Raw genomic sequence first — 18,745 nt, 5'->3', positions numbered from 1 at the left:
CTTATATCTTTGAATATGTGTTTGGTATATTTCATATTGGTGCAACATTTTTATTGGTTTATTTCTGGTTTTGTCGACAGTTTCACACTTTTTCCTTATTAAATCATCCAACTCAACACATCGGCCTGTCCTTGGATTTTGATTAGGAGAGTGTTTAGCTGTCTGTATAGCTGAGTCTACGTTCACGAGGACAACACTTAGTGAGGACAGAACAGTATGTTTTGGGTCATTGTCGTGGTGGAAGACCCAGTTTTCTTTCAAAATCTTCACATCTCATCTTTCTGTATGATTCTTTCCTCCATGATGAGATTCCAACTTCCAGACACACTGAAGCATCCCCACAGCATAATACTCCCACCACCGTGTTTCACTGTCTTTCTTTCTCCAAACATAAGCAGCATCTCTGCGACCAAAGCGCTCTCGTTTTATCTCGTCTGACCAAAAGACATGCTTCCAGTATTCGTGATGTTTCTCCAGGCTGTCCTCAGCATACTTCAGTCTGGGTATTTCTTGGTCTGACTTTAGTCATTAGTCTTTAAAGACATGTCTCACAAGTTTTCTTTCCAGAGTCTTTGAACTCTTTCACTTCCTACTGCCAGGCTTCTTCTATATTTCTGAACTTGCTGAAGTTTTTATTCTGTTTGTAAATTGAAGATAAGTCTCGGTTTTCATTTTACAGGCTTTGAACGTTACAAACATCAGCTCGCAGCAGTGGTTCGTATTATGTTGTTGTTTCAGGGGAGCCAATAATATCGACCCTGCTCATTTTCTTTTCTTCTGAAATAATTCTGTAATTTTGCGCAAATATTTTATTAGGAGGCCAAACATTGGGTCTTCGGCTGTAATTCATAGCCTGAGTGATAATTTGGTGTTAATAGAACATAGTGGACGTGGACACAGATTTAAAGGGGAGTCGTGGTAACTCTACATCCGTAACAGAGCGAATCACACATATTTCACTCTAAATAAATTCATGTAAAATAATGACCGAAGAAAGGAAGGAACACAGAAAATGAACAGAGGATTCAACAGCGTGCCCTTAAAGGTGGAGATGTGTCAGAAAGTCCAGATGTGAGGAAATGATGGGCTAAAGAATGAAAAACAGCAGTGATGAAACAAAAACAGCCCATGTTGTGCCTTTAAGAGCAAACGAGAGCGGATTGCTTGCAGTGTAAGAGCTGTGTTGGTAAATCAGAAACATTTTGGTTTTATTAGCTTCATCAGAGCCTGAGACACAGCAGCAGCAGGCCTCGTCTGTAGGGGAGTGACAGAGAAGGAAGAAGAAATACTTTGCTGTCACAGGCTCTACTGTGTCAGCGGATGGTTGGAGCTTACATGGAGAGACTGAGCTAGAAAGAAAACAGCAAGTGTGGCTGAAGAGAAACAAGAATCACAGTAAAGCAAGTGTAGCGTGTAAGAGACGAGAGGAAGGAATAAGTAACGGCTTTACAAGACTCACTGAAACTGAAGCAAGTAAGCAGGTTAATATTTAGTACGTACTATCACAGTGTAGCAGTCTCAGTGCATTTACAGTATGACATCATTCAACTATTTGGTTTAGAAATTAAATAGTTGATAGATCCTGTTTTAATGTGGTCAGTGGAAGTTTGTGTTTGAGTATTTCTTTGTTTGTGCTGAATCTTACGCCGCTGGGACGTCTGTTTCTGTCCCCTTCAACGATCCCACGTTTTAGGGGAAATTCAAGGAGCAGAGCTGAGTTTATGGGCTGCACCCATGAAAGCTTAGCAAAGCTTCATTGTCAATTATAAATTCTGCTTGTCTTGTTTTTGACTCGTGTGTGCAAAGTTTACATTTGTACACATTCAGTTCAGGTCACTGAAAGTTCTTTCTCAGATGCCTCAGGACATTACAGTAGGAGTCTCCACTGAGAGTGTGAGAGCACGAAGCAAGCCGTGAGCTGAAGAAGCGTCTGTAGCCTCCAGGACAGGATCGAAGCAGAGATCTGGGGAAGGGCCCAGTAAACTGTCACCTGCACTAACCACAGATGGAGAAATATCCTTGGGCAAGATACTGTCATGAATCGCTGTGCGGCAGGCAGGAGTTGGACCCAAAGTGCAGGACTCACAGACTCAGGGAGGTGAACTCAAAACTCAGCTTTATTTGCTGGCAGGGAAAAAACATACAAACTAATCTAAACTGGGAACTTGGAAAACTCACAGAGAGACACACAGGGAGATCCACACAGCAAGAGGGACGATGCGACACTGACTCAAAGAAACACAGGGTTTAAATACACTGGGAAGTAACGAGGGGAATGAGACACAGAAGGAGGGCACAGCTGGGAGAAATCAGGACTGACGAGACAAGCAAAGCAGGACGCATTCACATGAGACACGGACCATCAAAGTAAAACAGGAAGTATCACACAGAGACGCGAACTTGACACAGTGGAGACAGCAACTAAGAGACATAAACCATAAGGCAGAGGTCTAAGAACCAAAATACACAGGGAAATACTCAGCTGGGAACACAAGAGACTAGACTAGAGAGAGTAACAAAAAACCAACCATGAGAACATAATGCACAATGCAGGGTGACAGAAAACAAGAAACTCAAACATGCAAAGACACACAATTACACAGAACAGAGGGGACACAGAGAGACATGAAGGGCAAGGGATCAAAACTAGAAGCCATAGAATAAATCACACACAAGTACAATAATACAAAAATCACAAAGAACTAAAAACGCTGGGTCAGGAGACCCAGGACCGTGACAGATACTAACTCCAAGTTGCTCTCTGCTGAATGTGTGTGTGTGGCAGATTCAATTAAATTCAGCATTTAGACAGAAAATACGAAGCAAAAAGTGCTGCTGTGAATGAGGCAAGTTGTGTAAAGTGCTTTGAGTGATCAAATTAAATTAATTTAAAATAAATGGCTGCTCTCTTTAGGGGTCCTGGATATCCTTCTGCCCCTGGCATTCAGTGTTTATTGCCATGTGTCACGAGAGAAAAGGTTTTTCTTTGTGCAATGAAATTCTTTCTTTGCTGTCCACCCACAGATGCCGATTAATATATACAATAGAAATAAAACATATAAATACAGGTAGTACAAATAAATAGATGAAGGCAGAAAAGGAGACAAAATATGGAGATTTGAAACAGACGTGTGCAAAAGAGCTCAATATGAGCAGACGTGCAAAAAATAATTATTACTGTTCAAAATGGGTCAGCTGTTCAAGAGTCTGATGGCAGTCTGGATGTTCTGGATTTCCAACTTCTAAACCTTCGTCTCGAGGGCAGAAGTGTTGGGGGGGTGTAGGGTCTTTGAGGATGGAGGCAGCTCTCCTCTGGACTCTGCGATGGTAGCTGCTCTGCAGAGAGGGCAGCGGGGTCCTGATGATCTTCTCCACAGTTATCACTCTGTGCAGGTGTTTGCGCTCCATAGCAGTAGTGCTGCCGTACCATGCAGTGATACAGCTGGTCAGTGTGCTCTCCACAGTGCAGCTGTAGAACCTGCTGAGGATCTTGGCCGACATACCAAATGTCCTCAGCCTCCTCAGGAAATACAGCCGCTGCTGAGCCTTCTTGACCAGCTGTGTGGTGTTCAGTGTCCAGGCGAGGTCCTCAGAGATGTAGACGCCCAGGTACCTAAAGCTGCTCACTAGAGGTGGGAATCACCATACATCTCATGATACGATATTATCACAATACTTAACGCACGATACGATATTATTGCAATTTTTAAAAATATTTTGCGATATTCAGATTCTGTACATGAAGGTAAACTTGATCAATATTCATTTTATCTAATATCAAAGTCTCACACTCAGTCTTTCTCTCATTTCAGTTTTATTGTTGACAAACTGAACGGTTTGTATTACAGTCTAGTCCAACTTAACTGAATGCAACCATCTGGTACAATTACAGCTATTCTGAACTATGCAATATGAAAACTATGCAGCCCCTTCAGCAACTGAAGAATTTGAAAGTAAATTAAAACAAAATATAATTTTACGTTAAATAAAAAAGTTTTAAACTTAATTAAAATAAAACATGTCTTAAATTAAAATAAGTAAACTGTCATGTTTATTGCTGCCAAAAACCAGTTAAACACATTTGGACAGTGAAGGGATGTCAGGATTCTTGCTCAGAAAAAGGATCAACATGCTCTGAAATCAGAGCACAAAAACCTTTTTTGTTACAAAATATCGATTTCTGCCGTCCCTGTATCGATACATTATTAGCAAACAAAATATCACGATGCTACACAGTATCGATTTTTTCCCCACCCCTACTGCTCACCCTCTCCACTTCAAGGCCCCGGATAGACAGCGGCTGGTGAGGCCTCTTCTTCTTCCTTGTGTCCACTTTCACCTCCTTTGTCTTGTCAGTGTTGAGGGTGAGGTTGTTGTCCTCACACCATGACACCAGACCGGCCTCCTCTCTCCTATAAGCCGCCTCGTCCCCTCCAGTGATGCGACCGATCGCTGGAGTGTCGTCCGCGAACTTCAGTATGGTGTTGTCTTTGTTGGAGGTGACACAGTCGTGGGTGTACTGGGTGTAGAGGATGGGGCTGAGGACGCAACCCTGTGGGACGCCAGTGTTTGTAATAATGCTGGCTGAAGTCCTGTTGCTGATCCCGACGGTTTGGGGCCTGGCAGTCAAAAGGTCCTGTAGCCAGTCACAGAGGGTGGGGTGCAGGTCGAGTGTTGCCAGCTTGTGAGTGAGTTTGTGTGGGATGACAGCATTCATCCCTATTGTACCAACCTTCTACATGTCCTCTTTCACTGCATCCATCGATGCGGTCTTCCTCTGTACCTCCAGCTGGCAGCTGTATACATCTTTAGTCCATTGTGTCCATTATTCCCCCCAAACCACTGCCAAAGCATCTCAGTCTTGCCTTCCTCACTTTATCTCCAAGCTGACTGAGGTGGCTGTGGGGATACTCATTTCTAAAATTGTCCATCACTTACAACAAAACTCTGCCACCTCCAGCTTTTCCTCCTGTCTTTGTGTTAGTCTCACCATCTCCTCACCATACACCATAGCAGCTCTCACTGTCATCTACTGAATATATCTCCACCCTGCAAACGCTTTCTTCTTCACCTCTCTTCTGCACTGTCCATTGCTTTGGATCATTGACTCCAGGTTTTAAACTCATCTACCTTCAATGCTTCCATTGCTTGCGTGTTCACCTCTCCAGCTACCTTCCTGTCATTCACACACATATTCTTTCTTGATTCTATTGATTTTCATTGTTCATACCTCCACCTGCTCCCTGCTCTTACGACAGAATTAAAGTGTCATCTGTGAAGGTCATAGTCCACGGAGACCTCATTTGTCCACCATCACCACTGCAAACAAGACGAGGCTCAGAGCTGATGTTTAAAACCCACCTGTCACCTCTACTGCACACCTCACCACTGCCTCACATTCCTCTTTCATGTCCTCCAGGGTGGAGCAGGACACACAGCTCTCTGCCACACTCGACGAACATCATAGTTTGTTTTTTGGCATGCTGTCAGTAGTACACCTCATTCTGATCTCCTTACTCTCCACCAACACCCTCAGTAGAAACCTTTCACCTATAGTGTTCCTTCTTTGCTGCTTGCTGATCATCACCTCTCCCTTTAGTCTAGCGACTCTTTCTCTGGTATGGCTCATCAGCTTTCCTGGAGCTTATCTCTGAGATTATATCTGTCATGGTCCTGAGTCCGTGGACTCAGTGATTTTGTGTTTGGTGTATTTATTGTTATTATTATTATTATCACTACTATTTGTGGACTGTTTGGGATGGTTTGTGTTTTGGGGTTTTGGATGCTGGGTTTCTGGGTTGGTGCTCCCTCTGTTGGTCCCCCGTCTCGTCAGGCTCATCAGGTCCAGCTGTGTCTCCCACTGTGTGTGATTTCCCAGTGTCCCTCTGTGTATTTATAGTGTGTGTCTGCCTGTGTTCCTCTGCGTCTCTCTGCACAGCCTTTGTACATCTCCTGCTGTCCTTATGTTTCAGTTTGTTAGTTTTCCCAGTTTTATGTTCAGTTCTTCCCTCACCTTTGTTATTTTCACTGTACATAAATCTCCACTCGCATCTCCACTGCCTCATTGTTTCCACCACACGACTGCTGCCCCGGCTGTAACAATATCAGCTCCTCCCGAAACTGTATGCAACATTGTTGCTTCTCCAACTTACACCATGTAATCCCCACACATCAACACGCACACGCTCTGCACCATTTGATCCAACTTTCTCTTTCTCACCTGACATCCTGTTTGTCAGGTACATGCATCACCGACTTTATACTCTGCAGCTCCACAGTACACATACTCAAGGTCACCCCTACTCCATTTCTCTTCCTATCAACACCAAGATAGAGTTTGTATCCACCTTCAGTGGCCATGGCCTTGCTTCCTTCCACTTCTCCTCCTGCACACATAACATATCTACCTTCCTCGTGTCCCTACATTTAAAGTACCCACTACATCCTTTCCTTTGTTCTCGTACTGTCCTCATACACGATGCTCCTTTCTTTTCTACCGATTGAAACTACAAGTTCATTTTTTTTCTATACATTCACATATTTTATTGTACAGTTTTCCATTTGCATATCCAAGATGTCACATTTTGAGGCCTCTGCTCTCATAGTCACATCTATAATCAGTTTAAAATTGGCAGTTAGTCTAACATGCCTGTCTGTAGGTGAAAGCTACAGTGTCCAGCTGAAACCCATTTAGGAGAATATGCAGAATACAAGCAGGCAGGACCCAGCAGAGCAGCACGTTCAAGCTATGAAACTTGTTGTGGCCCAGGAAGAAGCTAGGCTTCCCCTTTTTTTATAGAATGAAAAGCTATATACTGTAGGATATATATATATGCATAACAAAACTTCTTGGCTTTTCAGATTTACAAATATTAACTGACAGTAGATATTCGATGAGTCCACTGTCAGAGGCCATAAGAAGATCATTTGTAACCTTCACTAAAGCTGTTTCTGTGCTGTGATGAGCTCTGAAACCTGACTGAGACTCTTCAAATAAGCCATTGCACCTTCCTGATTTCCTATTTTTTTGTATGTTTGTCACACTTAAATGCTTTAGATCATCAGACAAATTTAAATATTATACAAATACGACACAAGTAAACACAAAATACAGTCCTAAATGAAGGTGTTTATGGTTAAGGGGGAAAAATCCAAACGTCCTTTACTCTGTATGAAAACGTGATAACTGGTTAGGCTAAGCTTTGAGACAAAGGAGCACGGTAAAAAACAAAACAACAACAACATCTTATTTGGTCATTTAAAAGCTAATCTGTGAGCTAACAGGAAAGGAAAATTCAGTGGATTTCAAAAATGAGGAGTGGAATTTTAAATGTCAGAAAAACATCTTTTCATTTATTTATTTTTCTTTTTTACATTTAAATTTAAATGATTTAGAAAATCTTTTTTTTATGGTTGTTGAATACAAACACACACAGGTACTCACAGACTCACACAGGCTGCTGCCTCCAAACATATCCTGCATTATCAGTCCTGCTGCTCAGTAACATTCAGTATTTATTATTTACTGGGTTGTTGCCATGGTTTCCCTGCTATGTTTTTTCTTTTTGCCTGTTTTGTTTCAGCAGGTGATCAAACAGATTCAGTGTCTTTTCTCTCTCCATCCCTCTCTACTGTTTTCCCTCTCCTTCTGTTAACTCAACTTCCTAACTTCTCTTCATCTTTCCCGTCCCACAGTGTCTGTTCTGATTGTAATAACTTAAAAGTACCAAAAAATAATAAAGATCAAATAAACTGTGACAATTAAGCTGACCAGTATAGCAAAGCCATAATGATCCACGTGGGAAAATCAATCTGTTGGGAATTGTCTGGGCCTTCAGACTCTGATTGCTACATTGCAACATCACCTTGCATTGATACATTTTACATTATTAATTAATAGATTATTTACTAATGTCTAAATAAATAAAAGAATAGTAAATGAATTTATTAAAGCATATTTTATTGCACATTTCATTACTGAAGCGCAACATTCTTTATTTTGATGTGTGTCTCTTCTGGTCGTGGAAATGTATCCTATAAAACACACTCATGACCAAATCAGGTGTATCTGAGCAGCATATGTGGTGTCAGTGTTCCCTGAGCGCTGTGAAAAGCCACTTTGGTATTCATGTCAAACTGTCTAACACACATGCAGGGGAGCTTTGCATGACCTCGGTAGGTGCAGCTCCAGCAGGTGGTGCAACAATATCAGGATCTTTATCTGATAACATCTGATTAAACGATGCAGTGCCGGTTGTACTTGAATGAATCTTCATGTATCTGCAGTGTGGACTGATGTGAATCTAGGCTACATTTACAACATTTGCACCACTTTTGTTTTCTGTATAAGAAACTGTAATTCAGACATCCAATCATAACGTCTGTGGCCTCTCACTACAGGCCGCCACGCGACCAGTCAGTGTGTTCTGCTTCTAATTGTCTTCCTCCTGTCTCTGCATCAGTCCATGGTGCTGCTGCTGCACAGCCAGCACCAGTACATCCTTGACTATGACTCCGTGGACCGCCTGTCAGCAGTCACCATGCCCAGCGTGGCCCGACACACCATGCAGACCATCCGATCCATAGGATATTACAGGAACATCTACACCCCACCAGAAAGCAACGCGTCTGTTACTGTGGATTACTCTGAAGATGGACAGGTGTGTTTTGTTTTTAGCAAGTAAGAGACACACTGGATGTGATCAACTTCACTCAACAGCAGCAAAGCTAATCATTCACTGCTTTCTCTTTCTTAGCTCCTGAGGGTGGCTCATCTAGGCACTGGTCGGCGTATACTGTACAAATACCGCAGACAGGTAGGTTATTCATGTCTTTATGCAGCTGATTCTTCAACAAAGGTCAAAGGTTACCGATGAGGAAGGAAATGTCTGTGTATGTTTAAGGTACAGTTGTCCTGTACATGCAGCATGCAGCAGTGTTGTTGCAACATCTTTCCCGCTTCAAACTTCACAGTTGCTTTTGGTCATTGAAAGTTACCCATAGTGGAACCATAAAGAAACAGTTGGATGAGCTGTAGGCTGGTGATGAAGTGTGATATGCACAGCAGACATCCTGCTTGTGTCGTCACTGTAACACTTGTTTATATTTGTCTCGTCAGAACAAGCTGGCAGAAATCCTTTATGACTCGACCAGGGTCAGCTTCACATATGACGAGACTGCTGGTGTGCTTAAGACTGTCAACCTGCAGAGCGAAGGCTTCATCTGCTCCATCCGGTACCGCCAAATTGGCCCACTGGTTGACCGGCAAATATTCCGCTTCAGCGAGGACGGGATGGTGAACGCGCGCTTTGACTACACCTATGACAACAGTTTCAGGGTCACCAGCATGCAGGCTGTAATCAACGAGACGCCGCTGCCCATCGATCTCTATCAGTTTGACGACATATCTGGGAAAGTGGAACAGTTTGGGAAGTTTGGAGTCATTTATTACGATATCAATCAGGTAATAACGGATCTTCGATACTGTTTAAAATAAGCACCTCAGATTCTAGTAATATGGTAACATTTTAGTAATCTTTTAAACTCTGTTCTTCCAAAAGATATTCCCTTGTTGGTCTTTTGATGGTGGTGGAGAGCACCATTCCTAAATCTAGTGACTGGCAAGGCCATATCATACGAGTAACATCATTTTCATTCACATCAAACCATACGATGATTCCTGGAAGAGACCGAAGGGACACCCAAATCATGTTATCACCCCCGCTGCACGACACATCAGTTAGATCCTTTCAGGGGCACTGACACCTAAAATATTTCCACTGATGGGACAAAACTTTGGACGTCTCCAAGAGGAAGAAAACAAGTGGGATAAGTGCATTAATCAGTGATTGGTAAATGGGGCTGAGGCAGTGTCTCATGGCAGCAGAGATCACGAAAACATTTTGAAACACTGAGTTTTTGTGGATCTTCATTTCGTGGTTGAGAGTTTATAGCACAGGTTTATAGGGTTAATTAGGCTGAGGTAGCTGGACATTTCAGGTCTCGCTGTGCTGATAAGGATATATTTCAGATATCTTAATTCTCCATATCAGCTTGTTTATTGTGACCTCTCAGTGTTGCAGCTATTTGTGGATGTTTCTCGAAGCCTTGAAGTTAAACTGGCAGCAGACGAGCTAATATTTAAAGAGCGAGCTAACATCCTTTCAGATCCTGAGAGTTTGAGCACCCACAGCCCTCAGTTACGTTTAACTACTGTTATGCTTCTGGACACAGTGTTAGTCACAGGTATGATTTATGTGTGTCAGATGCAGCAGGTGTTCTTCCCTCATCAAATGACATTTTCTCCACCCACAGCTGGAGATTGTGTTTGTGTCTTCAAAGCAATGAAACAAAACCCCACCTGAGGCAGGGTGGGGCTGTCCAGATGTCAGGTGCAGTTTTTTGATCAGCAGGGCTTTGGGTCACTGCTGAAGTGTAACAGTAGATCTTCTGTCTGCCCATCATTCCCAGATTATCTCCACAGCAGTAATGACCTACACAAAACACTTTGACCAGCACGGCCGCATCAAGGAGATCCAGTATGAGATTTTCAGGTCACTGATGTACTGGATCACCATTCAGTATGACAACATGGGCCGAGTGACAAAGCGTGAAATCAAGATCGGGCCGTTTGCTAACACGACCAAATATGGTTATGAGTATGACGTCGATGGACAGCTGCAGACCGTCTCCCTCAATGAGAAGATGATGTGGAGGTAGGATCACAGCATTCAAGAAAGAAAGAAAACACTGATGCCAAATAATAATTAACGATTCTACTTTCTGTCCTTTCAGATATAATTACGATCTGAACGGGAATCTGCATCTGCTGAACCCTGGGAACAGCGGGCGTTTGACCCCTCTGCGCTACGACCTGCGGGACAGAATCACTCGGCTGGGAGATGTTCAGTATAGGCTGGATGAGGACGGCTTCCTCAGACAGAGAGGAGCTGAGATATTTGAATACAACTCCAAAGGTTTGCACAGTTTGACCAACAGACGCAACGCAAAGTGGCACAGTAGTGTTCGTCCTCTTGACGTTGACTGTGCTTGAACAGTTTAAATGATTACCCAAATCAGACGTGTAGGAAAATGTTATATTCAAGACAGAAGTTTACAAATTGTGCCATAGAGCACCTGATCACATCCTGAGCAGTCAAAGTTCACTCGAAAGCAGCGGTCTCCAACCTTTTTTGCGCCACAGACCGGTTTATGCCCGACAATATTTCCACAGATCGGCCTTTAAGGTGTCGCGGATAAATACAACAAAATAAAACCAGTACCGGTACCGAAAAAAAGAAGATTTATTCATAACACACGTGAAAAGACCCAGGAAAACAGAGTTAACGATAAAAACGATAACAAAATAACGCTGAAAACCAATAAAAACCCTGAAAACTATACATTTCACACCTGAGCCTCAACTCTCGCGGCCCGGTACCAAACGACTCACGGACCGGTACCGGTCCGAGGCCCGGGGGTTGGGGACCGCTGCTCTAAAGGCTTATGTGGAAAACAGAAAACTAACCCTAAAGAGAGTCATACATGCACTGAACATGTGCACTTTTTCCTTATAAAAGACAACAGCATCAGTATTTTTTTTACAACAGGCCTACTAGTTCGTGTCTACAGCAAAGCAGCCAGCTGGACCATCCAGTACCGTTATGACGGCTTGGGTCGGCGAGTAGCATCTAGGAACAGCCTGGGCCAGCACTTGCAGTTCTTCTATGCGGACCTGAACTATCCCACCAGGATAACCCACGTCTACAACCACTCCAGCTCAGAGATCACGTCCTTTTACTACGATCTGCAGGTACCACACTGAAAGAGTCATTTAGCTCGCAGCAGTGCTTTTGCTAAAGTTAGAAGGCTGGTTAAAAAACCTCTCTGCTGTTGTGCTAGAAGCAGGCGAGACACTCAGTGCTGTACTTTTGATGCACGACAGTCTGGTTACAGCAGGTTTCTCTCCAGTGAGCATATGGAAAAAAGTGACAAGACGGAGAGAGCAGTTTCTCCCTGTAATTTATTTAATTATTCTGCTAAAGCTAATGGTGCACTAGTTGAGGCATCTGTAACAATGCAGCTGACCGTGTCTACATATCTTTGTGGGGACCAACAGACTCAAAATGTGGTTTTAGTGTCAGGGTAACAATTCGGTCATAGTTAGGTTTAGGCATTCATTTGTCATGGCTGGGGTTAGCGGCGTGATCTCCACAAAGATGTGAAAACACGGTGTGTGTGCACCCCATAGCAATGGATTATAACTGCATATCGCAGCATGATAGCAGGTTTGTTATTGTTGAATCCAATGTTGGTTATTTTTGCACAGGGCCATGTTTTTGCCATGGAGATCAGCAGCGGAGAAGAGTTTTATATTGCATGTGATAACACTGGGACTCCACTGGCTGTGTTCAGTAACAATGGGCTCCTGCTCAAACAGGTATGCATGTTGGTCCTGCCGGAACAAAAGGCTTCAGCATGTGACTTTATTCATCAGAACTGCTGTGTTTCTCCATATCCGATGCAATTAATAGATCTTTGTGTGTCTGTGTAGGTGCAATACACAGCGTATGGTGAAGTTTACTTTGATTCCAACCCAGACTTCGTGTTGGTAATTGGTTTCCACGGAGGTCTGTATGATCCTTTGACGCGGTTGCTTCATTTTGGAGACAGAGATTATGACATTCCTGCGGGAAGGTAGGCAGTCTGACACTCGACCAGCACAAGTGTAACAGGTGACTGTAATGGTGTCAAGCATGAGCAGAGCATGTCTGTGTTTTAAGGTGGACCACTCCTGACATCAGCACATGGACACGTGTTGGTAAGGACCCTCAGCCCTTTAACCTGTACATGTTCCAAGGTAACAACCCCATCAGCAAGATCCACCAGGTCAAAGAATATGTCACAGGTAAAGGAGCGATTTGGACTTGTTTACATGTTTTCAGTCCATGTGTGTATTACCTGTTGCTTTAAGGTCACATAACTCGTGGAATAATTCCTGCTGCACTACTCGAGAAATCATTTTCATTCTGTTTCATCAGAGAAATAAACAAGTCAAGTTTATTTATAAAGCACTTCTCAGTTAAATGAAGAAAGTTAAATGATGTAATAGCAATACGAAATCAAGTTCAGACACAGAAGCAGACGTTCCTGAGATCTGTAAAAGTAGAATAGTTTCTCCTCCTCTGTGGAAGCAGCTGGACCAGGTGACCCTGAATCCTCGCTTAGTTATGCTGCAGTAGACTAGACGTTTTTTCTTAATCCACCCTATTTCACCATGTGTTCATTCACCATGTGTTCATTCACCATGTGTTCATTCACCATGTGTTCATACACCATGTGTTCATTCACCATGTGTTCATTCACCATGTGTTCATTCACCATGTGTTCATACACCATGTGTTCATTCACCATGTGTTCATTCACCATGTGTTCATTCACCATGTGTTCATACACCATGTGTTCATACACCATGTGTTCATACACCATGTGTTCATACACCTCTCTGCATTAATCACAGCATGTCTTTTGTCTCGTCTCCCTCCCCTCTCCCCCGTCGGTCTGGGCAGATGGCTGCCCAACCATGAGTGTGTCAGAGGTTTCTTCCTGTGCAAAGATAGTTTTTCCTTCTCACAGTCACCAAAGTGATCGCTCATAGGGGTCACCTGATTGTTTCCTCTGGATTATTGTAGGGTCCCCACCTTATGATATTAAATGCCCTGAGGTAGGGCTGGGCGACATGGCCTAAAATCCATACTGCGGTGTAATTTGAAGCATGTGCAGTAACAGTATATATTGCGATATATTCTTCTGTATATATAGATAGATAGATAGATAGATATAGATGTGTGTGTGTGTGTGTGTGTCAAAATGACTGAACAGTATAAAAATGCTATTTTAAGAACATTTATTGTGCAAAACTTTTTTTACATTTTAAATTATAAAACTTTTCAAATAATTTCAGATCTTTTTCCAAACAATGTAACAGAAAATTCTTAAATAACAAATAAAAATGAAGATAAATGCGCCAACATTTTTGAATACAGTAATAAAGTAAAATGTCTGCTGTGTAGGGCCACCGTTTTTCTTTCCACTGGACTGACTGTTTGTGGAAGGTGCAGTTTTTGGCTTTGCTCATATTCCAACACGGGCTTTGTTTTTGAAGTGAGGAAACAAATTACTTGTATTCCGTCTCTTCACCATTACTGTCAGATGATATTTTTCTGCTCAACATCCGACTGCTTAACCCAAACCAGGTCCATATGACCAGCGTCACACCGCTCTTCTTTATAAGCTCCTTGCTTGCATGACACCATCAACATGTGCTCGTGGTAGAGCGCTATAGCAAAAAGCCAAATTCATATTGTTTCTACCGTATACCGTTTATACTGCCCACCCCTACCTTGAGGCACTATATGAGTAAAATCGAATTGAATCAATGTGTTTTAAACACCAACAGAGGTTTGTCAGTTTATATGAAGGCATAAAACTAGTCCCAGTCCCTCTGATACAGTATGATTGCTTTGCATTGTTGTTTCTCAGTTTCTTTTATAAATATCACTATTTCCACTCTTCTCTTTCTCTGCAGATATCAACATCTGGTTGGTCACATTTGGCTTTCATCTCCATAATGCAATCCCAGGATTCCCTATTCCGAAATTTGACCTGATACAGCCATCACTGGAGATGAAAAAGAGCCAGCTGTGGGATGACCTGCCTGTATGTATACTCAGATGAACTATGGAGGAACACCACACCCGATCCGTCACAGCGGGCGTTTTCTCTGGTTGCAGCCCAGTGACAGTGAAACAAGTGTCAAACAAACAGTGGTTACATTTGTGCAAAATTCATTTTTGCTTGTAATACAAACCATGAAGTAGTTTTATTGCCTTGATCTTACCAAGCAGTGTTAGAAAAAAATTAATTAAATTGAATAAATCGAATGGGCGTCATCAGTCGTACATATCACCAGTAGGTCCTCATGTTTTCTCAAAAGTCTCCAGTGATGTAACCTGGCCTGGACGTACTTCTTAAACATGTCTGAATCATCTTTCTTTGACTTTTCAGCACAAGAAAGAAACTCTAACAAGCATAATCCAGCTCCTCAGGGCTTGATCTGGAGCTCGTATTGTAGCTAAGTGGCCAGCACTGACAGCGGGTTTAGAATCGTGCCATCAGGGAGCAGCGAGTCGGTGGCTAATCCAGTCAGTCCAGTCACTGGATGATATTTGTAAATGGAATAAATGATGTAACTGCATCAAACACATCTGGGGTGGTTTGTTCGGTACTCTTGTCACTGTTGCTGATGGCCACATACGAGACATTCTACACCTTAATAGTTACTCATTTATATATAGTCATGCAAACATAACGTTGACAAGGAACAGAAAATAACAGAACGAGAAGAAACGAGGAATAAATTAATAGGAAGTTATTAGTGAGACATCCTCCCATTTAAAGGAAAGGAAATCAGTAAAGGAGGATGTCTGTGCACGTGTTGTCGGGTCATCAGTAATCACACAGTGAGGAAAAGGCGCTGACGTAGAGACACTGACGTAGAGACACTGACGTAGAGACACTGACGTTAACTCAGCGATTAATGAAGGCAACGACAGAAATAGAAGTGGCCGTTTCAAGAGAGAAACTGAAAGAGAGAAAAAGATAAAGAAGCAGGAGAGACTTCGTGCTGTCTTCCTCCCTGAGCCTGCTTCAGCCGGAGCTTTCTTCCTGTAAAAAGGGAGTTTTTCCTTCCCACCATCACCAAGTGTTTGCTCTCTATTATTGGGCTTTTCTCTCTATGACCCGAAACACGACTTCTCTCTATTTCTCTTCATTATTGTCGGGTTTTTACTTGATCATATAAAGCGTTGTTGTGATTTCACGCTACATAAATCAAATTGAATTGAACAGAATTTGTATGACTTGGAGCAGCAATGATCGATTGAGTCCACACACCTAGATGCAGCCGACAATGATTGTGAGTCACATTTTCAGACACCTTTTCTGCTTTTTCTCCACAGTCTATCTCAGGCGTCCAGCAGGAAGTGACCCGTCAGTCTCAGGCCTTTCTGTCGTTTGAGCGCATGCCAGAAATTCAGCTCAGTCGGCGACATTCAGACCACAACAAGCCTTGGCTGTGGTTTGCCACTGTCAAGTCTCTGATAGGAAAGGGAGTGATGCTCGCCGTGATCCAAGGTCGCGTTGTGACCAGTGCTCTAAACATCGCCAACGAGGACTGCATCAAGGTGGCTGCTGTCCTAAATAATGCCTTTTACCTTGAGGGCTTGCATTTCACAGTGGAGGGAAGAGACACGCACTACTTCATCAAGACCAGCCTGCCTGAGAATGACCTCAGCGCACTGCGGCTCACCTCGGGGAGGAAGTCACTAGAAAATGGAGTAAACGTCACAGTATCCCAGTCCACAACAGTCATGAACGGGAGAACGCGGCGTTTTGCTGATGTGGAGCTCCAGTACGGCGCCCTGACACTTCACGTGCGTTACGGGACGACGCTGGATGAGGAGAAAGCGCGAATCCTGGAACAAGCAAGGCAGAGGGCGCTGTCGAGTGCCTGGGCGCGCGAACAACAGCGAGTGAGAGACGGGGAAGAAGGAGTACGGCTATGGACGGAGGGAGAAAAGAGGCAGCTGCTAAGCAGCGGGAAGGTTTTGGGTTATGATGGATACTACGTACTGTCTATAGAGCAGTACCCCGAGCTAGCCGACAGCGCTAACAACATCCAGTTCCTACGGCAGAGTGAGATAGGGAGGAGGTAACACGGCATTAACAGAATCCAATGATCCCGCCCACTGACTGTCAGAGACTAACAAAAGCTTTTCAAACATGGATGTCACAGACTGAAACCAAGCCACTGAAGAGATCCCGCGATCCCTTTTTTTGGGATCAAAATGTTCAAATGGGATTTCTAGACTGATGATGTAACAATCACTTCAGTGCAGCTGACCCGAAACACGGCTGCAGTTTGATGGTCTGCAAACCCGGATAAAGGTTCCTTTTTTCGGTCATGTTCTTTTTCTCTATCTCGCTTTCTCTTTTTTTCACCCGGTCGTCTGCCTTCGAACAGCTTGCACGCATGACCCCCCATCCCCACCGCCTTTCGTGAAAGGTGGGGGCTATAACCCGACTGCTATATTTGTGTGCTAGCTAGCTATCAAACAGTGGGATGTAGAGACTCGTTCAAGCGGCCGACTGAGGACTTTACAGTTACATGAGCTTGCAAGCGTTTCAACAGCTGGTAACTGTCAGTGTAATCGCCATCTGTGCATCCCTAAGAGATGTTGCAGGTGTCGTATCTCTGTTGGGAGCCACGTCTGTAGGCTCTGTCGTGTCCGTGGCTGAAGCAACTGAGTGGAACCACCGTCGTGGACTCTCTAAGAAGGACAGGCACAAAAATTCAACTTTGTATGAAAGCTGAAAAAAATTAACTGATTTTCTCTTTGAGTTTTTTTCTTTATATAAACTTGCTGTTGCTTCAGACAAAAAGGGTATATGAAAATTAACAAAAACATTTTTACATAGTATTACTTATACCACTATTACTACTTTTACTGCACCGTCACCACTGGAATGGACCATTATATGACCTGAACAAAGACAAACTTTGATTTGTGTTTTTACTTAAAAGCCACTTCTTCCCATTCTGTGCTCTAACAAGTTCTACAAATTTAGAGAGACCATAGTCAAACTGACGTATGTGAAGAACCAGGGCGACTGTAGGGCCACCGTTGTGTTTGCGTGGATGTACATTGGTCCTATAAACCCCTGGTACCCTGGCTGCCCAGGTGTTATTCACTTTTACAAAATGTGACTCGGCCTCATAACAAATAGACTTGTGCTTTTCTCAGTCACAGGTAGTAGTATTGCTTGCAATAGAAACATGTTATCATGGCTTTGGGTGGGAGGGGTGGGGGACAGGATTGCTGTGAGTAGTAACAAATCGTTGCTTCTCCCTTTATTTTTGCTTGTTTATCTTTAAAGGGACAGTGCATTGCCATCAGTGACATTAACGAGTAACAGTAATAGATCAAAGATCAATGTGGATGTTTACTCATTGATTGTGGGTCTCTGTACTCCTTTAGAGTTTCCATTGTGCGTATGTGTGTTTATAAGGTTGAAAAGTAACTTTAGTCATTTGGAAGGAAAGAGCAGGAACTTTCCACAGAGAGTTAACCTCATATGCTACCGATCTTTTTTTCAACGACAGTTATGACAAGTTGACAATGTTTTATGGTTTATCTTTTTCTTTATTTCGGAGGTTGATGAATTCCACTTATACGTACATCAATATTAGTCTCAGAGAAAGTAATTTATGTACAGTGTTTCTACAGTAAAGAATAAAATACATTGAAACTAACGTCGTTTTTTGCTGTGTTTGTTCTTCACTTTCACTGCTAGCAGCGATAAGAAAAAACTGATTTACTCAAGTGCTTTTTCATGCATTACATGCTTTTTATTGGCAACATCTGAAAACATTGTAACATGACTTCATAATGAAGCCTGAGATGGGGTAGGATTTTCTACAAAAGATGTCATTGAAAATCAAATCCACTAATCACCAACACCAAGAAACATCCAGCTCCCAACACAAACACAAACTGTACACAAGGACCAAACAAACTACATGCAGGTAGTGTTTTTCAAGCAAATGCAAAACAAGAAGACCGTCTAAGTCAACTCAGAAAGACCGGAACATTGTAATGGGTCCTGACTAGGGATGGGTACCGGG

The 18,745-nt window shown here is 42.9% G+C and overlaps 1 protein-coding gene across 6 annotated transcripts in view; it reads left to right on the top strand.

Moving 5' to 3' along the window:
* The window catches only part of tenm3 (teneurin transmembrane protein 3), a 358,662-nt gene extending 340,295 nt beyond the window's left edge, over window positions 1-18,367 (top strand). For all 6 annotated transcript variants that reach the window (XM_086294598.1, XM_086294603.1, XM_086294602.1 and 3 more), the window contains 11 exons: window positions 8,463-8,660; window positions 8,757-8,816; window positions 9,119-9,463; window positions 10,471-10,715; window positions 10,795-10,976; window positions 11,610-11,812; window positions 12,329-12,439; window positions 12,554-12,696; window positions 12,783-12,907; window positions 14,588-14,718; window positions 16,020-18,367. In XM_086294598.1, the coding sequence (XP_086150724.1) occupies window positions 8,463-8,660; window positions 8,757-8,816; window positions 9,119-9,463; window positions 10,471-10,715; window positions 10,795-10,976; window positions 11,610-11,812; window positions 12,329-12,439; window positions 12,554-12,696; window positions 12,783-12,907; window positions 14,588-14,718; window positions 16,020-16,775 (2,499 nt within the window). In that variant the 3' untranslated portion in view covers window positions 16,776-18,367. The remainder of the gene's footprint in view (window positions 1-8,462; window positions 8,661-8,756; window positions 8,817-9,118; window positions 9,464-10,470; window positions 10,716-10,794; window positions 10,977-11,609; window positions 11,813-12,328; window positions 12,440-12,553; window positions 12,697-12,782; window positions 12,908-14,587; window positions 14,719-16,019) is intronic.
* Window positions 18,368-18,745: the final 378 nt, after the last annotated feature.

This window comes from Aulonocara sp. 'chitande type north' Nkhata Bay, linkage group LG6 (assembly GCF_057382095.1).
Source record: "Aulonocara sp. 'chitande type north' Nkhata Bay isolate Kocher_YH1m ecotype deep benthic linkage group LG6, A_spYH_male_GT1.1, whole genome shotgun sequence".
NCBI classification, from domain to species: domain Eukaryota; kingdom Metazoa; phylum Chordata; class Actinopteri; order Cichliformes; family Cichlidae; genus Aulonocara; species Aulonocara sp. 'chitande type north' Nkhata Bay.
The sequence above is the reverse complement of the archived record's forward strand: the minus strand, read 5'-3'. Positions and strand labels throughout refer to the sequence as shown.